The 25,141-nt window shown below is 42.8% G+C and overlaps 1 protein-coding gene across 2 annotated transcripts in view; it reads left to right on the top strand.

The window, feature by feature from the left end:
* Window positions 1-18,866, top strand: part of slc25a19 (solute carrier family 25 member 19) — a 29,315-nt gene extending 10,449 nt beyond the window's left edge. Inside the window, exons 2-7 of one of the 2 annotated variants that reach the window (XM_073026676.1) lie at window positions 302-457; window positions 1,082-1,252; window positions 2,272-2,443; window positions 6,688-6,818; window positions 12,870-13,017; window positions 17,633-17,747. In XM_073026676.1, coding sequence (XP_072882777.1) covers window positions 302-457; window positions 1,082-1,252; window positions 2,272-2,443; window positions 6,688-6,818; window positions 12,870-12,968 — 729 coding nt within the window. In that variant the 3' untranslated portion in view covers window positions 12,969-13,017; window positions 17,633-17,747. Of the gene's footprint in view, window positions 1-301; window positions 458-1,081; window positions 1,253-2,271; window positions 2,444-6,687; window positions 6,819-12,869; window positions 13,018-17,632 lie in introns of both variants that reach the window. The other variant, XM_073026675.1, reaches the window with a different exon arrangement.
* The last annotated feature ends 6,275 nt before the right edge of the window (window positions 18,867-25,141 follow it).

The raw sequence follows: 25,141 nt of genomic DNA, 5'->3' as shown, positions 1-25,141 counted from the left end.
TGTTTCCACCTATTGCCCCTCTTCCATCTTGGCTGATTCCATTTAGCACCAATCAGACTACCTCACACCTCGCTCTCTTTTCTATATACCGTGTATCTGTTCGCCACACTTTCATTTCCGATGCAGAACATTAACTTGAAGCACTGACTATCCCTTTACTTCCACAGATACAGCTTGAGCTGCTGAGTTTGATCTTAGCTCGTAGTTCCAGCACCTGTCATCTCTTGTCCACCACCCAGAGTTTTGTTGCTGCTTATCACAGGGGTCTCCTTGTGTTCACTGCTGTCATTTGCTTTCCCAGCTTCAGATTGAACGCTTGTCATTGCTGGAGCCAAGGGCCAAGTATCATGGCATTGTGCAGGCCACTGGCATGATATTCAGAGAAGAGGGTCTGCAGGCATTCTGGAAGGGCCACGTTCCAGCCCAGCTCCTCTCTGTCTCTTATGGTGCTGTTCAGGTATGATACATTTCCATCTCTTTCTCAGCACTTTCTAGGAGTATCTTAATGTAGTGAAATATCACTGTATTTTTCTGCCTATTAAACTGAGGGTCAAGAGGGAATGGATTCTGGCACCCTCAGTACTATCCTGTCAATGAAATGGTCATCTTGAGTGTGGGTCAGTAAATCTTGGGCTCAAAATTTTGAAAATTTCCTGAAGTGTGTATTGTATATTTTTTTTTTAAAGTTTGAATCAGGTGTGTTCAGAGTCAGGAGGTGATTAATTCAGATCATGAAGTGCTGATGTTTCCCAATGTGATGTTAAACTTTCCTCTCAGGATGATGCAGAATGTTTCACAGCACTGGTTTGAAGAAATACACATCTGTTATCTCCTGACTAGTTTTAATCCTTCTGACAGAAAAAAATAAATGATCTGTTCATTCTGAAATTGCTTTTTGTGGATTTTTGGAATATTTTGTGTTGCTAACTTAATAAGATAATAACTTCAAAAGTGTTTCATAGACCTCAAGGTGTTTTGAATGCTTTGAGGTCACAAAAGGAAATGAAAGGATGCAAACCACTTTTAATTTTTGATTGTCTTTGTTGCAAGATGTTTAACCTTTTCCTCCCTTTTTTCCCAGTTTTCAAGTTTTGAGTTTTTAACCAAATTTGTCCACAATGCCTTGCTCTGCGACTCGAGGAATCCTATGGTGCACTTTGTTTGTGGAGGACTGGCAGCATGCACTGCCACCGTGACTGTACAGCCCATTGATACACTCCGTACCCGATTTGTGGCACAGGGAGAACCCAAGGTAAGGAAGGGGAAAGCACTTTGTGGCAGCTGCAGTGTTGGAGGGCTGATGTGCATGCACAAATAAGTTTTGTGGAGAGGAGACTAAGTGGCTGGGTGGGATCCTGCATTAAAGCCCCATCAGGATATCAGGAAGCTGTAGATGAGTAACATCAAATCAGCAAGCTTCCTGGGTGGTTGCCAAGTTGTGGGTAGTTGTTGAAGGGAGGGAGGATGGAATGGTGTGGGTAAGGATGCTGTGGTTAACCTAAGACACTGTGTGTTCCTGATTGCTGTCTCGGCCTCAGGAATGTTGCATGTTAGAATAGGATTTATCATCTCTGACCTGAATAATTTGTTGTTTGGTGGCAGCAGTATGGTGAAAAACTATAAAATCACTATAACTTACAAAAATAAAATACTGTATAAAATAAGTGATATCGTTCATGGACTGTTCAGAACTCTGATGTAGGAGGGCAAGAGACCGTTGAAGTCATTGGATGTTAGTGTTCAGGCTCTAGTACCTCTTCAATGGTAGTAATGAGGAGAAGGGCGGCCTGGATGGTACGACTCCTTAGTGATGGATGCAGCTGCCTTGAGGCACTGTGTTTTGAAGATGTCCTCAGTGCTGAGGAGGATTGTGCATGGTGAAACCACAGTGCAAGTCCTGTGATTGAGCATTGTGCTTAAACATCATAAAGCATAAAGACACAAACTCTTCTCAGGTCTCCAGCCGGTACAGGTGTTGATATTAACCAACATTTTGATGATAAACTCTGCCATCTTTATTAGGGATGATGATTAGCCACATCTAGTCTGGTCAACTTTCATCGTCTGTCCCTCCTAATTAGTTAGTCCTCAACCAATCAGGTTTCCACTGTTCCACTTTGTTTAAAATCGTATTCCAGTTCTTACTTAGAGTGAGACTTTCATCTTTATTAAAATTCTTATTCTCTAGTCTTATTTCAATGGTTTCCTTCACCAGGAAGGATGTGTATGTTGTTTGTCCTTAAACCATGGAGATACTAATTTGTATTGTAGGTTTACAGGAATCTTTGGCATGCAGTGGTCACAATGTACAGAGGAGAAGGAGCATTGTCATTTTATCGGGGCCTCACTCCAACCATTATGGCTGTTTTCCCTTATGCTGGGTTCCAGTTTGCCTTCTACAACATATTTCACCGTATTGCCAAAAGGGCTAGCATCAGCTCAGGTGAGTGAATGAAGGTAGGCACACAACCTGATTGGGATGGAAGAACTCAGGAAGTAGTCGAGAGAGAATTGCGAGTGGAATTTGCAGAAACGTGGCTCCTGAAAGTGGAAGAATTTTCATTGTAGCATCAGAGGAGGCCACACAAATAAACACCCTGAGTGGGTGCCCCCAATACACCGAATACTCAGTTCCCTGGCTGAGATAAAGGAGATACAATATCTTTCTTGATGCTGTCCATTCAGGTTCTCTTTTAGCTGATCTAATCTTTTGGAGCTTTCTCCTTTCCCGTTATCGAGGTCGCTCTAGTTCATCTTAACGACTGTGTATACTCGACCAGATTCTCCCTCTAGCTAATGACCCCTTCCAGTTCTCCCTTCAAGTTGCTTTTCAAAGCTTCTCCCAATATCTCTGTAGAGACCGGCACCTTCATTACTGCTATTTTCACTGTCTACCCAAGATCCTCAATTCCAGACTTTATATACAGTCTTGAAATTCAATTTTTTACAGTCTTTAACCCATGTAACATTGTCCTTTTATTCCATCTCTCTAGTCATATCACTGTTGTTCCTTTCTACACTTGCGCTCCTGCCTTGATGTGTTGCTGGTTTTGTATGTTCTCCATACCAACTTTTATTTTTAACTAAAGCATTTTATAGAAATAGTAGCTTTTTTTAAAGCATTTTGGCATTCCAAGGTATAGTGGCCAAGTTGCCATTGGCAGAGGATATTTTAACTAAGCCCTGAGATTGTCTAAGCTCTCTTGTGCCTCCAGCGGACTTGGGGCATCTAAGCTGGTTAAGATTGCTAATATTCCATGTGAGCAATTTTTTAAAAAAGGCAAGGAGTGTCAATCTTTCTCTACAACTTCGTCTTTCCTGAGCTCGAAGACACTTTTTAACGGTGCCAATATCTTATAGAAATATTGTCTCTCTGCTGCAATATAGGGAGTCTGGTAAAAGGCCTTCAGCAAGATACCAAACAGCAATTCAGTAATGACCAAATCATCTGTTTCAGTTGTTGACCTGAGAGACTGTTGACCTGGTTATTGGGGACATCTCCCCAATGGTGAAACTAGTGATATCTTATTTCAGTTCCAGGATTCATCAGTCAATCAGTTTCCTATCTGGCTTCAGCTGACACTGAAGTACATTGGAATATCAGCCTGATATAATTATTACTTTTTTTGTTCAAATATCCAGAAAAGGACCTGCACTACATTGACAACTGCATTGGTGCTGTTTCACGCACCCATGATGAGCATATTAATTTCATCAACTTTGCCTCTAATTTCCATCCTGCCCTTAAATTCACTTGGTCCATCTCTAACACCTCCCTCCCCTTTCTCAGTCTCTCTGTCTGTATCTCTAGAGACAAATTGTCTACCAATATCTTTTATAAACTGACCAATTTCTGTGGCTATCTTAACTATACCTCTTCCCACCCTGCCTCCTGTGAAAATGCTTTTCTCAGTTCCATCATCTCTGCTGCATCTGTTCTCAGAACATCAGAGATGTTGTCTATAATCAAAGAACAGGGTTTCCATTTCTCCTTCACCCACAGTTCCTCCATTTCCCAGACATCCACACTCACCTCATCATCTCACTGCCTTAACAGGGGTAAGTTCTCTTGTCCTCACCCATGAGCCTTCACATTCAACACATTCTCTACAACTTATGTCATCTTCAGTGGGATCCTACTACCAAACATCTTTACCTCCTCTTAGAAACATAGAAAACTTACAGCACAATACAGGCCCTTCGGCCCACAAAGCTGTGCTGAACCTGTCATTACCCTGTACTACCTAGGCTTACCTATAGCCCTCTATTTTTCTAAGCTCCATGTACCTATCCAGGAGTCTCTTAAAAGACCCTATCGTTTCTGCCTCCACCACCTTTGCTGGTAGCCCATTCCACACAATCACCACACTCTGCGTATTTAAAAAAAAACTTACCCCTGACATCTCCTCTGTACTTACTCCCCAGCACTTTAAACCTGTGTCCTCTCGTATTAGCCTTTTCAGCCCTGGGGAAAACGTCTCTGACTATCCACACGATCTAATACCCCTCATTATCTTGTACACCTCTAACAGGTCACATCTCATCCTCTGTTGCTCCATCGAGAAAAGGCCAAGTTCACTCAACCTATTCTCATAAGGCATGCAACATCCTTGAATATCTCCTCTGCACCCTTTCTGTGGTCTCCACATCCTTCCTGTAGTGAGGCGACCAGAACTGAGCACAGTATTCCAAGTGGGGTCTGACTTGGCTGCAACATTACCTTTTGACTCCTAAACTCAGTCCCACAATTGATGAAGGCCAATGCACCGTATGCTTTCTTAACCACAGAGTGAACCTGCGCAACAGCTTTGAGAGTCCTATGGACTCGGACCCCAAGATCCCTCTGATCCTCCACACTGCCAAGAGTCTTACCATTAATGCTATATTCTGCCATCATATTTGACCTACCAAAATGAATCACCTCACACTTATCTGGGTTGAACGCCATCTGCCACTTGTCAGCCCAGTTTTGCATCCTATCAATGTCCCGCTGTAACCTCTGACAGCCCTCCACACTATCTACAACACCCCAACCTTTGTGTCATCAGCAAATTTACTAACCCATCCCTCCACTTTCTCATCCAGGTCATTTATAAAAATCACTAAGAGTAGAAGTCCCAGAACAGATCCCTGAGGCACTCCACTGATCACCGACCTCCATGCAGAATATGACCCGTCTAGAACCACTCTTTGCCTTCTGTGGGCAAGCCAGTTTTGGTCCACAAAGCAATGTCCCCTTGGATCCCATGCCTCCTTACTTCCTCAATAAGCCTTGCATAGGGTACCTTATCAAATGCCTTGCTGAAATCCATATACACCACATCTACTGATCCTCCTTCATCAACGTGTTTAGTCACATCCTCAAAAAATTCAATCAGGCTTGTAAGACATGACCTGCCTTTGACAAAGCCATGCTGACTATTCCTAATCAAATTTAGCCTCTCCAAATGTTCATAAATCCTGCCTTGCAGCATTTTCTCCATCAACTTACCAACCACTAAGGTAAGACTCACTGGTCTATAATTTCCTGGGCTATCTCCCTTTCTTGAATAAAGGAACAACATCCGCAACCTTCCAATCCTCCGGAACCTCTCCCCTCCCCACTGATGATGCAAAGATCATTGCCAGAGGCTCAGCAATCTCCTCCCTCGCTTCCCACAGTAGCCTGGGATACATCCCATCCGGTCCCGGTGACCTATACAACTTGATGCTTTCCAAAAGCTCTAGCACATCCTCTTAATATCTACATGCTCAAGCTTTTAGTCCGCTGCAAGTCATCCCTATAATTGCCAAAATCCTTTTCCATAGTGAATACTGAAGCAGATTATTGCTTCATCCTCTTCCCCCACTTACTTTCTGCTCTCTCTGTAGTTCCTTTGTCTATTCATCCATCTCCACTAATCTCCCTCCTGGCACATACGCTTGCAAGTGACCAAACTGCTACACTTGCCCATTTGCCCCTTATCCAGGACCCCAAACAGTCCTCCTAGGTGAGACAACATTTCACTTGCGAATCTATTGGGGTCATCTTTTGTATCTGTTGATCCCGATGTGGCCTCCTACGTTGGTGAAACCCGATGTAAATTGGGGTCTGTTTTGTTGAGCACTCCATCCACCAAAAGTGGAATTTCAAGTGGCCAACCATTTTGAATCCTAATTCCAGTTTTGATGTGACAGATTTCTCTTCTGCCATGATGAGGCTATCCTTAGGGTGGAGGAATAACACGTTCTATATGGGTAGTCTCCAAATTGATGGCGTGGACATTGATGTCTCTTTCTACTTTATTTTAAAAAAATTCACTCACCCTTCCCTCTGCTTCCATTCTCCACTTGGCCTCTTGCCTCTTTTCATTTGCCCTCACCTCCCCTGGGTGCCCGTCCTTCTTCGCTTTCTCCCATTGTCCTCTCTCCTATCTGATTCCTTCTCCTCCAGCCCTTTAGCTTTCCCATCAACCTAGCATCACTTATCACATTCTAGCTATCCTCCTTCCCGCTCCTCCACCTTTTTGTTTGTCATCTTCCCTCTTCCTTTCCAGTCCTGAAGAAGGGTCTTGGCCTGAAACTTTGACTATTTATTAATTTCTATAGATGTTGCCTGACATACTGAGTTCCTCCTGCATTTTTATGTGTGTTGCTTTGCAATGCAGTATTATCCCTTTCACTTGTGTGTTTCCTTTTTATTTTAAGGTAATATACAGAATCTTGTGTGTGGTGGATGTGCAGGGATCATCAGTAAAACTCTTACGTATCCCTTTGACCTTCTAAAGAAGCGACTGCAGGTAGATGGCTTTCAGCAGGCACGAGCCTCCTTTGGACAGGTGAGGGATTGCAGGCCTGTGCCTTTTATTCTGTTTGATAAGATATTCTCATTGTAGTACTGTGATTCCATTGTGTCAGGACATTGCATGGCTGCTGACAATTGCACTTAGATACTATCATTCATAGCCCAATACATGTCCATGGCAGTCTATTAAGAGTAAAGATTAATACTGAGGTCAATCTAGCTGAACATGGATGCTGCACCCTGCTCCAGTGAGTCATTCTTTCTTGCATATCTATGTTGTTGCCATCATACACAGCAGCTTGCTGTGTCAGCAGAACTATGACCGACTTAATGCCTCTTATGCCTGCTAGCATTTGAGCCAACAATGAATATCTTCTATATCTCTCTGTTCCTGGCCATCATGCAGTTGCACACAGATGCAGAAGGATTCTTCTTTGCTGTTTCTGTAACAGTTTTGTTTGACCACTGTAAAAGGGATGGATGGTTTGGAGTTTGTAAAATGTGTGCAGGATAGTTTTTTGCAGCAATACATAGAGGTACTAACTAGAGAAGGGGCAATGTTGGATCTCCTGTTAGGGAATGAGATTGGTCAGGTGTCAGAGGTATGTGTTGGGGATCACAGTGCCATTAGTTTCAATATAATCATGGAGAAGGATACGACTGGACCCAGGGTTGACATTTTTGATTGGAGAAGGATAACTTTGAGGTGATGCGAAAGGATTTAGAAGGAGTGGATTGGGATAATTTGTTTTATGGGAAGGATGTAATAGAGAAATGGAAGTCATTTAAGGGTGAAATTTTGGAGGTACAGAATCTTTATGTTCCTGTTAAGTTGAAAGGAAAGGTTAAAAGTTTGAGAGAGCCATGGTTTTCAAGGGATATTGGAAACTTGGTTCGGAAAAAGAGGGAGATCTACAATAAATATAGGTAGCATGGAGTAAATGAAGTGCTCGAGGAATATAATAAGAATCTTAAAGAAATTAGAAAAGCTAAAAGAAGATACGAGGTTGCTTTGGCAAGTAAAGTGAAAATAAATCCAAAGGGTTTCTACAGTTACATTAATAGCAAAAGGATAGTGAGGGATAAAATTGGTCCCTTAGAGAATCAGAGTGGACAGCTATGTGTGGAGACAAAAGAGATGGGGGAGATTTTGTACAATTTCTTTTCTTCAGTATTCACTAAGGAGAAGGATATTGAATTGTGTAAGGTAAGGGAAACAAGTAGGGTAGTTATGGAAACTATGATGATTAAAGAAAAGGAAGTACTGGCACTTTTAAAGAATATAAAAGTGGATAAGTCTCTGGGTCCTGAAGGGATATTCCCTAGGAGCTTGAGGAAAGTTGGTGTAGAAATAGCAGGGACTCTGACAGAAATATTTCAAATGTCATTAGAAACGGGGATGGTGTTGGAGGATTGGCATATTGCTCATGTTGTTCCATTGTTTAAAAAGGGTTCTAAAAGTAAACTTAGCAATTATAGGACTGTAAGTTTGACGTCAGTGGTGGGTAAATTAATGAAAAGTATTCTTAGAGAAGGTATATATAATTATCTGGATAGACAGGGTCTGATTAGGAACAGTCAACATGGATTTGTGCGTGGAAGATCATGTTTGACAAATCTTATTGAATTTTTTTGAAGAGGATACTAGGAAAGTTGAGGGTAAAGCAGTGGATGTTGTCTATATGGACTTCAGTAAGGCCTTTGACAAGGTTCCACATGGAAGGTTAGTTAGGAAAGTTCAATCATTAGGTATTAATATTGAAGTAGTAAAATGGATTCAACAGTGGCTGGATGGGAGATGCCAGAGAGTAGTGGTGGATAACTGTTTGTCAGGTTGGAGGCCGGTGACTAGTGGTGTGCCTCAGGGATCTGTACTGGGTCCAATGTTGTTTGTCATATACATTAATGATCTGGATGATGGGGTGGTAAATTGGATAAGTAAGTATGCAGATGATACTAAGGTAGGTGGCGCATTGTGGATAATAAAGTAGGTTTTCAAAGCTCGCAGAGAGATTTAGGCCAGTTAGAAGAGTGGGCTGAAAGATGGCAGATGGAGTTTAATGCTGATAAGTGTGAGGTGCTACATTTTGATAGGACTAATCAAAATAGGGCATTGAAGAATGCAGTAGAACAGAGTGATCTAGGAATAATGGTGCATAGTTCCCTGAAGGTGTAATCTCATGTGGATAGGGTGGAGAAGAAAGCTTTTGGTATGTTGGCCTTTATAAATCAGAGCAATGAGTATAGGAGTTGGGATGTAATGTTAAAATTGTACAAGGCATTGGTAAGGCCAAATTTGGAGTATTGTGTACAGTTCTGGTCAACAAATTATAGGAAAGATGTCAACAAAATAGAGAGAGTACAGAGAAGATTTACTAGAATGTTACCTGGGTTTCAGCACCTAAGTTACAGAGTAAGGTTGAACAAGTTAGGTCTTTATTCTCTGGAGCATAGAAGGTTGAGGGGGGACTTGATAGAGGTATTTAAAATTATGAGGGGGATAGATAGAGTTGACGTGGATAGGCTTTTTCCATTGAGAGTAGGGGAGATTCAAACAAGAGGACATGAGTTGAGAGTTAAGGGGCAAAAGTTTAGGGGTAACATGAGGGGGGACTTCTTTACTCAAAGAGTGGTAGTTGTGAGGAACGAGCTTCCAGTAGAAGTGGTAAAGGCAGGTTCGGTATTGTCATTTAAAGTAAAATTGGATAGGTATATGGACAGGAAAGGAATGGAGGGTTATGGGCTGAGTGCAGGTCAGTGGGACTAGGTGAGAGTAAGCGTTCGGCACGGACTAGAAGGGCCGAGATGGCCTATTTCCACGCTGTAATTGTTATATGGTTATATGTTTGTTAACCCTGAGCGGAACCCCTGAACCTGGAGGACCACTCTTAGTCTGACTTCTACCCTTCAACCTTTTTTCGTCTTAGGTGACCTTACCAAGAGCCAAAGCATAAAGCCCTGACTCCAGCCAGCATAGCTCTCTGGGTTTTTGAGGTATGCAAGCCTCCAAACCGAACAACAAGTTTGTGGTCCTCTTGGAGGTATAACTGACTAATCATCCAGAAAATGTGACTACCATTTTGATGTCAGTGGTGGTCAAAATTCTACCATTTTGAGAATGCAATTGTTTTTTTAACAAATATAACAATAGACAATAGGTGCAGAAATAGACCATTCGGCCCTTCGAGCCTGCACCGCCATTTTGAGATCATGGCTGATCAATTACTATCAATACCCGGTTCCTGCCTTGTCCCCATATCCCTTGATTCCCCTATCCATAAGATACCTATCTAGCTCCTTCTTGAAAGCATCCAGAGAATTGGCCTCCACTACCTTCCGAGGCAGTGCATTCCAGACCCCCACAACTCTCTGGGAGAAGAAGTTTTTCCTTAACTCTGTCCTAGATGACCTACCCCTTATTCTCAAACCATGCCCTCTAGTACTGGACTCTCCCAGCATCTGGAACATATTTCCTGCCTCTATCTTGTCCAATCCCTTAATAATCTTATATGTTTCAATCAGATCCCCTCTCAATCTCCTTAATTCCAGCGTGTACAAGCCCAGTCTCTCTAACCTCTCTGCGTAAGACAGTCCAGACATCCCAGGAATTAACCTCGTGAATCTACGCTGCACTTCCTCTACAGCCAGGATGTCCTTCCTTAACCCTGGAGACCAAAACTGTACACAATACTCCAGGTGTGGTCTCACCAGGGCTCTGTACAAATGCAAGAGGATTTCCTTGCTCTTGTACTCAAGTCCCTTTGTAATAAAGGCCAACATTGCATTAGCCTTCTTCACTGCCTGCTGCACTTGCTCATTCACCTTCAGTGATTGATGAACAAGGACTCCGAGATCTCTTTGTATTTCTCCCTTACCCAACTCTACACCGTTCAGATAATAATCTGCCTTCCTGTTCTTACTCCCAAAGTGGATAACCTCACACTTAATCACATTAAGCGCCATCTGCCAAGTATCTGCCCACTCACCCAGCCTATCCAAGTCACCCTGAATTCTCCTAACATCCTCATCACATGTCACACTGCCACCCAGCTTAGTATCATCAGCAAATTTGCTGATGTTATTTTCTATGCCTTCATACAAATCGTTAATGTAAATGGTAAACAGCTGTGGTCCCAATACCGAGCCCTGTGGCACCCCACTAGTCACCACCTGCCATTCCGAGAAACACCCATTCACCGCTACCCTTTGCTTTCTATCTGCCAACCAGTTTTCTATTCATGTCAATGCCTTCCCCCCGATGCCCTGAGCTTTGATTTTACCCACAAATCTTCTATGTGGGACCTTATCAAATGCCTTCTGAAAATCGAGGTACACTACATCCACTGGATCTCCCCCGTCTAACTTCCTGGTTACATCCTCGAAAAACTCCAACAGATTAGTCAAGCATGATTTACCCTTGGTAAATCCATGCTGACTCAGCCCAATCCTATCACTGCTATCTAGATATGCCACTATTTCATCCTTAATAATGGACTCTAGCATCTTTCCCACCACCGATGTCAGGCTGACAGATCGATAGTTCTCTGTTTTCTCCCTCCCTCCTTTCTTAAAAAGTGGGATAACATTAGCCATTCTCCAATCCTCAGGAACTGATCCTGAATCTAAGGAACATTGGAAAATGATTACCAATGCATCCGCAATTTCCAGGGCCACCTCCTTTAGTACCCTAGGGTGCAGACCATCTGGACCTGGGGATTTGTCAGCCTTCAGTCCCATCAGTCTTCTCATCACCGTTTCCTTCCGAATGTCAATCTGTTTCATTTCCTCTGTTACCCTATGTCCTTGGCCCATCCATACATCTGGGAGATTGCTTGTGTCTTCCTTAGTGAAAACAGATCTAAAGCACTCATTAAATTCTTCTGCCATTTCTCTGCTTCCCATAACAATTTCACCCAATTCATTCTTCAAGGGCCCAACATTGTTCTTAACTATCTTCTTTCTCTTCACATACCTGAAAAAGCTTTTGCTATCTTCCTTTATATTCCTAGCTAGCTTGCGATCGTACCTCATTTTTTCTCCCCGCATTGTCTTTTAAGTTAAGTTCTGTTGTTCCTTAAAAACTTCCCAATCATCTGTCCTCCCACTCACCTTAGCTCTGTCATATTTCCTTTTTTTTTAATGCTATGCAATCTCTGACTTCCTTTGTCAACCACTGAGGCCCCTTTCCCCCCTTTGAATCTGTCCTTCTCTGGGGAATGAACTGATTTTGCACCTTGTGCATTATTCCCAAGAATACCTGCCATTGCTGTTCTACTGTCTTTTCTGCTAGGCTATCTGTCCAGTCAACTTTGGCCAGCTCCTCCCTCATGGCTCCATAGTTTCCCCTGTTCAACTGCAACACTGACACCTCCGAGCTGCCCTTATCCTTCTCAAATTGCAGATAAAAGCTTATCATATTGTGATCACTACCTCCTAATAGCTCCTTTACTGCGAGATCATTTATCAAATCCTGTTCATTACATAACACTAAATCCAGAATAGTCTTGTCCCTGGTCGGCTCTCGTACAAGCTGTTCCAAGAATGCAACCCATAGACACTCTACAAACTCCCTATCCTGTGGTCCAGCACCAATCTGATTCTCCCAGTTCACCTGCATGTTGAAATCCCCCATAACTACTGCGACATTACCTTTGCCACATGCCAGTGTTAACTCCCTATTCAACTTGCACCCAATATCCATGCTGTACAGGTGGCCTGTAGACAACACCCATTTGGGTCCTTTTGCCCTTACTGTTCCTCAGTTCTATCCACACATTAACCTTATTAAGTGACCACAAATATGGCTAACACTAGAAGGCACAGTTTTAAGGTGCTTGGAAGTAGGTACAGAGGAGATGTCGGATAAGTTTTTTTACGCTGAGTGTAGCGTAGCAAAATTTGCTGATGACACGAAACTGAGTGGAAAAGTAAATTGTACAGAGAATGTGGAGAGTCTGCAGAGGCATATAGATAGGTTAAGTGAGTGGACCAAGGTCTGGCAGATGGAATACAACATTGGTAAATTCGAGATCATCCACTTTGGAAGGAATAATAGAAGAACAGATTATTATTTTTTGTGTTTCAGATTGCATCCAAGATACCCTGCGGTGGGAGGGAGAACAGCCAGAGGTCGTGGTACATATTGGTATCAATGACATTGGTAGGAAAAGGAAAGCGGTCCTGAAAAAGACTACAGGGAGTTAGGAAGAAAGTTGAGAAGCAGGACCACAAAGGTAGTAATCTCACTATTACTGCCTGTGCCACACAACAGTGAGTACAGGAATAGAATGAGGTGGAGGATAAATGGGTGGCTGAGGGATTGGAGCAGGGGGCAGGGATTCAGATTTCTGGATCATTGGGACCTCTTTTGGGGCAGGTGTGACCTGTACAAAAATGACGGGTTGTACTTGAATCCCAAGGGGACCAATATCCTGGCGGGGAGGTTTGCTAAGGCTACTGGGGAGAGTTTAAACTAGAATTGTTGAGGGGTGGGAACTGAACTGAAGAGACTGGGAAAGAGGCAGTTGGCTTACAAATAGAGAAAGCTTGGAGACAGTGTGTGAGGGAAGATAGGCAGGTGATAGAGAAGGGACACGCTTAGATGGACAGATTGAGATGTGTATTTTAACACAAGGAGTGTTGTGAACAAAGCAGATGAGCTTAGAGCATGGATCAGTACTTGGAGCTATGATGTGGTGGACATTACAGAGACTTGGATGGCTCAGGGGCAGGAATGGTTACTTCAAGTGCCAGGTTTTAGATGTTTCAGAAAGGACAGGGAGGGAGGCAAAAGAGGTGGGGGCGTGGCACTGTTGATCAAAGGTGGATGTCGTGGAGGGATTGTCTACCGAGTCTCTTTGGGTCGAAGTTGGGAACAGGAAGGGGTCAATAACTTTACTGACAACACACACAAAATGCTGGTGGAACACAGCAGGCCAGGTAGCATCTATAGGGAGAAGCACTGTCGACGTTTCGGGCCAAGAACCTTCGTCGCCACCAGCATTTTGTGTGTGTTGGTTGAATTTCCAGCATCTGCAGATTTCCTTGTGTTTGCTCTTAAAATAACTTTACTGGGTGTTTTTTATAGGCCACTCAATAGTAAAAGGGATATCGAGGAGCAGATAGGGAAACAGATCCTGGAAAGGTGTAATAATAACAGAGTTGTCGTAATGGGAGATTTTAATTTCCCAAATATCGATTGGCATCTCCCTAGGGCAAGGGGTTTGGATGGGGTGGAGTTTGTTAGGTGTGTTCAGGAAACTTTCTTGACACAATATGTAGATAAGCCTGCAAGAGGAGAGACTTGATTTGGTACTGGGAAATGAACCTGGTCAGGTGTCAGATCTCTCAGTGGGAGAGCATTTTGGAGATAGTGACCATAATTCTATCTCCTTTACAATAGCATTGGAGAGAGATAGGAACAGACAAGTTTGAAAAGCACTTGATTGGAGTAAGGGGAATTATGAGGCTATCAGGCAGGAAATTGGAAGCTTAAATTAGGAACAGATGTTCTCAGGGAAAAGTACGGAAGAAATGTGGCAAATGTTCAGGAGATATTTGTGTGGAGTTCTGCATAGGTACATTCCAATGAGACGGAAGTTATGGTAGAGTACAGGAACTGTGGTGTACAAAGGCTCTAATAAATCTAGTCAAGAAAAGAAAAGCTTACGAAAGGTTCAGAGAGCTAGGTAATGTTAGAGATCTAGAAGATTATAAGGTAAACGGGAAGGAGATTAAGAAGGAAATTAGGAGAGCCAGAAGGGACCATGAGAAGGCCTTGGCGGGCAGGATTAAGGAGAACCCCAAGGCATTCTACAAGTATGTGTAGAACAAGAGGATAAGATGTGAAAGAATAGGACCTATCAAGTGTGACAGTGGGAAAGTGTGTATGGAACCGGAGGAAATAACAGGTAATTAATGAATACTTCAGTATTCACTATGGAAAAGGATCTTGGTGATTGCAGTGATGACTTGCAGCAGACTGAAAAGCTCGAACATGTAGATATTAAGAAAGAGGATGTGCTGGAGCTTTTGGAAAGCACCAAGTTGGATAAGTCACCAGGACCAGATGAAATGTACCCCAGGTTACTGTGAGAGGTGAGGGAGGAGATTGCTGAGCCTTTGGCGATGATCTTTGCATCATCAGTTCTGGAGGATTGGAAGGTTGCGGATGTTGTTCCTTTATTCAAGAAAGGGAGTAGAGATAGCCCAGGAAATTATAGACCAGTGAGTCTTACTTCAGTGGTTGGTAAGTTGATGGAGAAGATCCTGAGAGGCAGGATTTATGTACATTTGGAGAGGCATAATATGATTAGGAATAGTCAGCATGGCTTTGTCAAGGGCAGGTCGTGCCTTACAAGCCTGAGTGAATATTTTGAGGATGTGACTAAACACATTGATGAAGGAAGAGCAGTAGATGTAGTGTATATGGATTTCAGCAAGGCATTTGATAAGGTACCCCATGTAAGGCTTATTGAGAAAGTAAGGAGGCATGGGATCCAAGAGGACCTTGCTTTGTGGATCCAGAACTGGCTTGCCAACAAGAAGGCAAAGAGTGGTTGTAGACAGGTCATATTCTGCATGGAGGTCGGTCACCATTGGAGTGCCTCAGGGATCTGTTCTGGGACCCTTACTCTTCATGATTTTTATAAATGACCTGGATGAGGAAGTGGAGGGATGGGTTAGTAAGTTTGCTGATGACACAAAGGTTGGAGGTGTTGTGGATAGTGTGGAGGGCTGTCAGGGTACAGCGGGACATTGATAGGTTGCAAAACTGGGCTGAGAAGTGGCAGATGGAGTTCAACCCAGATAAGTGTGAGGTGGTTCATTTTGGTAGGTCAAATATGATGGCAGAATATAGTATTAATGGTAAGACTCTTGACAGTGTGGAGGATCAGAGGGATCTTGGGGTCAGAGTCCATAGGACGCTTGAAGCAGCTGCGCAGGTTGACTCTGTGATTAAGAAGGCGTACGGTATATTGGCCTTCATTAATCATGGAATTGAATTTAGGAGCCGAGAGGTAATGTTGCAGCTATATAGCACCCTGGTCAGACCTCATTTGGGAGTACTGTGCTCAGTTCTGGTGCCTTGCTGCAGGAAGGATGTGGGAACCATAGAAAGGGTGCAGGGGAGATTTACAAGGATTTTGCCTGGATTGGGGAGCATGCTTTATGAGAATAGGATGAGTGAACTCAGCCTTTTCTCCTTGGAGTGATGGAGGATGAGAGGTGCATAAGATGATAAGAGGCATTGATGGTGTGGATAGTCAGAGGCTTTTTCCCAGGGCTGAAATGGTTGCCACAAGAAGACACAGGTTTAAGGTGCTCAGCAGTAGGTACAGAGGAGATGTCAGGGTTAAGTTTTTTATGCCGAGAGTGGTGAATGCATGGAATGGACTGTCAACAACGGTGGTGGAGGCGGATACGATAGGGTCTTTTAAGAGACTTTTGGATAGGTACATGGAGCTTAGAAAAATAGAGGGCTATGGGTAAGCCCAGTAGTTTCTAAGGTAGGGATATGTTTGGCACAACTTTGTGGGCTGAAGGGCCTGTATTGTGCTGTAGGTTTTCTATGTTTCTATTTAAATGGTGAAAGACTGCAGCACGCTGTGGTGCAGAGGGACTTGAGAGCGCTTGTTCATGAATCATAAGAAGTTGGCTTGCAGGTACAACAGGTTATTAAGAAGGCAAACGAAATGTTGGCCTTCGTTGCTAGAGGGATTGAATTCAAGAGCAGGGAGGTCATGCTGCAACTATACAGGGTAGTGGTAAGGCCGCACCGGAGTACTGTGTACAGTTCTGGTCTCCATCCTTGAGGAAGGATATACTGGCTTTGGAGGCGGTGCAGAAGAGGTTCACCAGGTTGATTCCAGGGATGAAGAGGTTAACCTATGAGGAGAGATTGAGTCGCCTGGGACTGTACTCTCTGGACTTCAGAAGAATGTGAGGGGATTTTATAGAAGCATACAAAATTTTGAAAGGGATAGATAAGATAGAAGTAGGAAATTTGTTTCCATTGGTAGGTGAGACTAGAAGTAGAGGACATTGCCTCAAGATTTAGGACGGAGATGAGGAGAAACTGTTTTTCCCAGAGAGTGGTGAATCTGTGGAATTCTCTGCCCAGGGAAGCAATTGAGGCTTCCTCACTAAATATATTTAAGAAATAGATAGTTTTTTACATAGTAAGGGTTATGGGGAAAAGGCAGGTAGGTGGAGCTGAGTTTACAGACAATTCAGCCATGATCTTATTGATCGATCAGGCTCGATGGGCCGGATAGCCTATTCCTGCTCCTATTTCTGATGTTGTTATGAGTGGGAAATGGGCTGCCAGTGACGGTGGTGGAGGCGGATACAATAAGGTCTTTTAAGAGACTCCTGGATAGATACATGGAGCTTAAAAAATTAGAAGGCTATGGGTAACCCTAGGTAATTTCTAAGGTAAGGATATGTTCAGCACAGCTTTGTGGGCTGAAGAGCCTGTATTGTGCTGTAGGTTTTCTATGTTTCTAAATATTGGAATATCTGTATAAAAAGATAGCTGATGCCTTAGTGAAGGAAACTTGCCACTTTATCAACTGCTTTGCCCTATGTGACTGCAGTCTGGTACAGCAAACTGGACCAGGTGGCCTAACAACACGCTCAATGTCACTATCATTTCCAGAAACGTCCTCCGGTTGGCAGAGCTGAACGCAATAGTTTCAGTACACAGGACAAAATGAGTCAGTGCAGGGTACGCTGGGTTGGGATAGCTCAAGGATGGAAAACATGGTGTAGGCATGGGGAGATGACATGTAGCAGGGTAGGAGTACCAGTGATAACTCCTATGTCTTTGTGCTTTGTGTGTTTCAGGTACAAACCTACAAAGGGTTCCTGGATTGTGTGTTTCAGGTGGCTCAGAATGAGGGGCTGAGAGGATTCTACAAGGGCTTGTCACCCAGCATGGTAAAAGCTGCCTTTTCCACTGGACTTGTATTTTTCTGGTACGAACTCTTCTGCAATATGTTGAACAACTACAGATTGAGGAGAGACCCAGAACACCAGCAGCAACTGAGTAAAGGTCTCAATGACAAGCAATCACATTCAGCCAACTCCTCTTAGTTAATCTTTATTTGTCTGGCCCAAATCCGCTGCTGATTACTGCTTTGTGTGCAGACAAATGAGTGCACAAGTCTTGGGATTCTTCAGGAAATATGATGTTTTTTTGGGATGTCGTCCCGTTCCATGGTGCAGTACTGCTGTCCTGGGGTCAAGCAGAACTCAGCAGAGCTATGTGTTACTGTGTGTGAAGTATGTGCCTGCTGAGGATTCCTGTATTCAACTTTGCTTTAAATGGAGAGTTTAATGTGCCATTGCTTAAGTTATTAATATTTAATTTTCTAATGAGATGCATTTATTTAGGATTTTTTTCATTTTGGCTGCATGTATTTGCGTAAACATACTTCATGGAAACACTATTATATCACTCCAAGTCTGCTGCCTCCTGTCAATATTTGAGTGGTGTCCATTTTTCCTCTAGGGTCAATGTTGTTTTTACTTGAGTGCGGTTGTGAGGAGTAGACAGTTATGCAGAGCTTTAACGTGAGTGACTGCTTATTTTCAGAGATGCCAAACTGCTGGCTGTACATCTCACACAGTGGTATTATAGCATTGTGCTGGACGAGCTCAGCAGGGTTTCAAACTAAACATTGACAATTCCTTTCCTTACACAGAAGCTGCATGACCTGCTGAGTTCCTCCAACAGTTTGTTGTTGCTCCAGGTTCCAGCACCTACAGTCTCATTTCCTCTGTAATATAACCCAAGCATAATTTCCAGATCTACACACTGGGCTTAGAACAAGCTCAACAGTGCTCTCCAGGGCTGAACAATCTCAGTGTGCATCAGTGATGACACAGATGTGATACAAGGGACTGTCTATAATAATTGGCAGCTTTAGAGTACAGAAGGGATATTTTAGGTGAATGCCAAATCTCTGCAGTTTCTGCTGCAACTTATTTTGAATTGTGCATATATTTTAATATATTAAAATGTTTATACTTTTATTATTTATGTGTATTTTATAAATAAAATGAAGTTGAGGGTTCTGTTTGGTTGTAAAGTTTTTCCTCTCTAATATTGCTGTCTGATTTGGAACAATTAAGTTATATTATGCACAAAATTTCATCATATGTAAGATGACTGACTTTGATTACAGTGTTGGGGAGGGATATTGTCAGAGCAGAAAATGCTTGTTGCTTTTCAAATGCTACCTCAGGGATCTTTCAACATTCATTCAAACCTCCGGCATAGAGAGAAGAGGGCACAATTCAGCACTTGACCAACAGATATCACCTCTGTGCAGCACTCTCCAGTGAACTGCCTCAGGTCACCCATGATTGTATGCTACAGTGAGTTGGATTAAGAATGTTGGCTGACAGCATAACAATGGAGCTGACTGGAGTAGGATAAGTGTCTGCATTTCTCTTTACTTTCCCCAATAGAGGTTCTTTATTTTGCTTTGTACCACCTTGATACACCATGTAATGATTTAATCTGTATTAACAGATTCAAAAAATTTTTCACTGTACCTTTTTCTCATAAAGTCCTTCACTGATGCCTGCTTTTATTGAAACCTTATCATATTCACAGCATCCTCAAGACACTGTGAGAAACTTAAAGCGGGAATCATTCAGTTCACCGGAAACTTAGGCCACACCTGGTCAGTAAGGTTAAAAGAAAGGAGAAATTCACAGAATGCTACAGCACAGTACAGGCCCTTCAGCTCACGATGCTGCACTGACCTTTTAATCTACTCTGATCAGTCTAACCCTTCCCTCCTACATAGCCCTCCCATTTTCTATCATCCATCTTTATCTAAGAGTTTCTTAAATGTTGCTAATGTATCTACAGAGACATGAGGTAAAACAAGTCATGTTATTGGAGTCATTGGAGAAGAACATGCTTTGACATTTTGCTGTGTGTCTCTTCACAGCCTGTTATCTTTATACTTCACATTGTGTAGGTTATGATGATAATCCCTGCAGAGATTAATGACCTTCAAGATATTTGAATGCTTGCACCCAAGACATCTTTTTGTTTGATCAGTGTGGATGAGAGATTATATAGATTTATACTTTGAGACAGGCTTTTAATTTCAATGCAAAGCCAATATAATGCTACATTTCATTCTGTATGTTGGTTGGTATCAGCCTAGGGCAGCAGTGTGGGTCTCCACCTATGACTCAGGGCAAAGGAAAAAGCAGCTAGGAGTCCCACTGCCAGTCACCAGCTGTGAACATCTTTTCTCTACCCAGTGTGGGAGATTGCCCATTTCTTAAAAAAGCTTAAGGATTTAACACAAATCTTAACTTTTTGTGTGCAATGGCAGAAAAATTGACTCATTTACTGCTTAACAATGCTCACTTGCAATTCTAAATTGTTTGTTCCTCACTGTCCAGGCTGTGCTCCAGTCCAGTGAGCCAGAGGAGACTCTCCCCTTGACATCAGACCCCCTGGTATGAACACATCATCGGAAAAAGGGGCAGGCAGCCGATATGGATAAAGGCCCTTTTTTAAAAAAAGAAAACGGCGATCAGCACCGATAGTTCTATGGTCAAATAACCTGCTGCATCACAGTGAAGACTATTTTGCCCAAGTAGCTTCGTCTTGGTGTTCTGTCCAGTATCCAATCTCAATTCTAGTCTGCAGAAGGGATGTATAACATGGAGGGGCTGGGAGTTCAATTGAAGAGGTTGACTATGATGCAAACTACTCATTGCAAAATCAGATTAAAATCCATAAAATCCTTTTGTTAGAATTTACAACAAAACAAGACATTCCTTTGTTAACATCTCAACAGATTTGCTTACAGTCAACAAAGTGTTAATCTTTCATTACTAAATTGAAATGTTTGACAGTCGGTTACTGTACCTGGCTCTTGTGTCCAGTGGTGTGAAAAACATGGAGTGTGTTCTTACACCTTGGAGACCTTGCAGTTGCAGCACCAAGCTTCAGGGTGTCCCTCAGACATACTCCTGCAGTTTGGAATGAGCAGGTCTAGAATCCTCAGCTGGAAATAGCTCCTTGTGCTGTAAGACCAAAAAGTTCTGGTCAAAATGCATCTGATGTAAAGCTGTGAGTCTTCCAGCAGCAGTTGATGTTTATCTTGGTGTGTGTCTCTGAGGAAAACCCACAGAGCTGTGGCCCAGCTGTGTAGGAGGGACCCTGACAGAGACCACTGCTTGGTAAAGGAACGGTCTATAATATGCTAGCTAATCTTCTCATCCGCACTGCTGCCATCTCAAAGGAGCATTCAGTGGGAGTGTGACTGGCTTTGCACTGAGACTATGTTGAGGAGGGCCCTTCTCATAGCCAGGAATGTTTGACTGTGAACTTTTTTTGTAACCTGGAAAGGATCTTTGAAAATGGTCTACTGAACAGCAGTGACCCCCGCCTAACTGAGATTCAGACTACCTACAAACACTGGGACATCTGCAGATGCTGGAAATTGAAAGCACCACACTCAAAATGCTGGAGGAACACAGCAGCTATGGAAAAGAATAAACAGTTGTTAGTTCAGGCTGAGCCCCTTCATCAGGACTGGAAAGGATGGGGGAAGGAGGACAGTGAAAGGTGATAAGTGAAGTTGTGAGGGTGAGGAAAAGATAAAAGTCTGGAGAAGAGGGAATGATAGACCGTGGAAGAAAGGGAAGGGAGAGGTGCACCAGAGGGATGTGTAGGGGAGGCAAGGAGATAAGGTGAGAGGGGAAACAGGAATGGGGAAGGATAGGAGGGGATGGGGCAATGATTTACCTGACGTCAGACTCATCAACCTATAATATCCTAGCTAATTCTTAGAACCTTTCTTGAAAATGGAATGACATTAGCTGTCCTCTATCACCTAACCCATGGCTAAGGACATTTTAAATGCTTCTGCCAGGGCCTCTGCAATTTCTGAACTATCTTTTCACAAGATCCAAGGGGATTTATTCACCCTAATTTGCCTTAAGATAGCAAACACCTCCCATACCTTAATCTGGATATGGTCCACTGTGGTTTTACCTCCATTCACATCCTTATTAGAAACATACAAAAAAATCAATTTAAGATCTCCTCCACCTCTTTTGCCCCATACGTAGATGACCATGCTGATCCTCAAGTAGGACCACAATTTTGCTATCTTTTGATAAGACATAGGAGCAGGATTAGGCCACTCGGCCTATCGAGCCTGCTCTGCTGTGGCTGATTTATTATCCTTCACAACCCCATTTTCTTGCCTCCTCTTTGTAACCTTTGACACCCTGACTAATCAAGAATATTTCAATCTCATTTTTAAAATACTCAATGACTTGGCCTCCACAGCTGTCCTTTGCAATGAATTCCATAGATTCACCACCCTCTGGCTAAAGAAATTCATCTTCATTTCTTTTGTAAATGGATGGGTCCTCTATTCTGAGGCTGTGCCCTCTGGCCCTATACTCTCCCACTACAGGAAACCTCTCCATATCCACTCTATCTAGGCCTTTCAATATTCGATAGGTTTCGATGAGATACCCCCTCATTCTTCTCATCTCCAGTGAATACAAACCCAGAGCCATCAAACGCTCCTCATACACCCTCTCTAATGCTTGCAAATCTTTTTTTTTAAATGAGGGGCCCAAAACTGCTCACAGTACTTCAAGTGGGTCTGACCAATACCTTAAATCCTCGGCATCACATCCTTGCTCATATATTCTAGTACTCTCAAAACCTATGCTAACATTGCAGTTGCCTTCCTTACCACTGACAATCTGCATGTTAACTGTTGTGAGTCCTTGTGCAGGATTTCCTAAATCTCTTTGCACTTACGATTTTTGAATTTGCTCCCCGTTTAGAAAATAGTCTATGTCTTTATTCTTTCTACGAAGTAAATGACTATACACTTCCCTACACTATATTCCACCTGCCACTTCTTTGCACATTCTCCCAATCTGTCCAAGACCTTCTGCAGACTCTCTGCTTCCTCAACACTACCTGCACTTCCACCTATCTTTGTATCATCTGCAAACTTGGCCACAAAGCCATCAATTCTGTCATCCAAATTATGGAGATGTAGTGTGGGAAAAAAAAGGTCTATCGATATTAGTATTTTTCCTGTAATATCTTGTTCCAGTCTCACGTGCGGCACCTAAGGCCAATGTGAAAGCATCCTTCAGGAGGGTGAACCCAATCTGAGGTACCCACCTGCTTCAATTATACTGGTACCCAAAAAGCATGTGGTAACCCGCCTCAATGATTATCATCCATATATAACTGTATAACAATTACAGCACGGAAACAGGCCATCTTGGCCCTTCTAGTCCGTGCCGAACACTTACTCTCACCTAGTCTCACTGACTCGCACTCAACCCATAACCCTCCATTCCTTTCCTGTCCATATACCTATCCAATTTTACTTTTAAATGACAATACGGAACCTGCCTCTACCACTTCTACTGGAAGCTTGTTCCACACAGCTACCACTCTGAGTAAAGAAGTCCCCCCTCATGTTACCCTTAAACTTTTGCCCCCTAACTCTCAACTTGTGTCCTCTTGTTTGAATCTCCCCTACTCTCAATGGAAAAAGCCTATCCACGTCAACTCTATCTATCCCCCTCATAATTTTAAATACCTCTATCAAGTCCCCCCTCAACCTTCTGTGGGCCAAAGAATAAAGACCTAACTTGTTCAACCTTTCCCTGTAACTTAGGTGCTGAAACCCAGGAAACATTCTAGTAAATCTTCTCTGTACTCTCTATTTTGTTGACATCTTTCCTATAATTCGGTGGCCAGAACTGTACACGATAATCCAAATTCGGCTTTACCAATGCCTTGTACAATTTTAACATTACATCCCATCCAGTAGCACTTAATGTCCACTGTGAGGAAGTTCTTTCAGGGGTTGGTGTTGAAACAACTTGTATCTGCTCCTATTTGCCTACTGGCACTGGCACAACTGGTCAATAGATCCAATTTCATTGGCTTTTCTCTCAACCATGGGACATCTGGACAGCAAAGATGCTCTTTATCGACTAGTTTGGCATTCAATACTATCATCCCCTCAAAACTAATCAACAAGCTTCAAAACCTTGGCCTCAATATCTCCTTGTGCAATTAGATCCTCAATTTCCTCAGTTGGAAACCCCACTTAGTTGAGATTGGCAACATCTCCCCAATCTTCATCAACACAAGTACAGCACAAGACTGTCTGCTTAGTCTGTACACTACTCGCTTTATGCTTATGACTATATGGTTTAGTATAGCTCCAATGCCATAGCCTTGTTGCTGCAGTCTTTTATTGATTGTATTATAGTTATTGGATTTATTGAGTATGTCCACAAGAAAATCTGAGGGTTGTATATGGTGATGTGTATGTGCTTTGATATACAATTTACTTTGAAATTTAAATTTGCTGACTGTCGTAGGCCAAATCTATGATGAATTGTGATGTGGTGATGAATTGGCATATAGGAGGGAGATTGAAAATCTGTGAGTGGTGCCACAGCAACCTCTCTCAACATCAGCAAGACTTCAGGAGGAGGATACCAGAGGTTCAGGTGCCAGTCCTCTTCAGGGTATCAGAGGTGGAGAGGATCAGTAACTTTAAATTCCTCGGTGTTATCATTTCAGAGACTGCACCCAGCATGCAAGTACAATTACGAAGAAAGCATGGCCACGTCTGTACTTCCTTAGAAGTTTGGAAGATAGTGCATGATATCTAAAACTTTGATAAACTTCTATAGATGGGTAGTGAAGTGTACATTGACTGGTTGCATCGCAGGCTGGTTTGGATACACTAGTGCCCTTGAAAGGAAAATCCAGTCCATCACAGGTAAAGCCCTGACCACCTCGGAGCATATCTACATGGAGCACTGTCGCAGGAAAGCAGCATCCACCATCGGGGAACCCAACACCCAGGTCGTATTCTCTTTTCGCTGTTGCCATCAGGAAGAAGGTATAGGGGCCTCAGGACTCATATCACCAGGTTCAGGAACAGTTATTACCCTCAACCATCAGGTTCTTGAACCAGTGGGGATAACTTCACGCCCATTACTGAACTGTTCCCACAACAAATTTACTCACGTTCTTGAAATGTATTTATTATTGTTTTTTATTTTGTATTTGCACAACTTGATGTCTTTTGCATGTTAGTTCTTCTGCCCTCGTCAGCGCATTGATTCTGTTATGGTTATTGGATTTACTGAGCATGCCTGCAAGGCGATAATAAATTTACTTTAAACTGTGAATCTTGTCACAGGCCTTCTGAAAATCCAAGTAAACAACATCCACTGAATTTGTGTAGCCTACCTGTTATTTCCTCAAAGAATTCCAACAGATTTGTCAGGCAAGATTTCCCCTTGAAG

Source organism: Hemitrygon akajei, chromosome 22 (assembly GCF_048418815.1).
Source record: "Hemitrygon akajei chromosome 22, sHemAka1.3, whole genome shotgun sequence".
Taxonomy (NCBI): domain Eukaryota; kingdom Metazoa; phylum Chordata; class Chondrichthyes; order Myliobatiformes; family Dasyatidae; genus Hemitrygon; species Hemitrygon akajei.
Note: the sequence above shows the minus strand (reverse complement) of the source record. Positions and strands in the feature narration are given on the sequence as shown.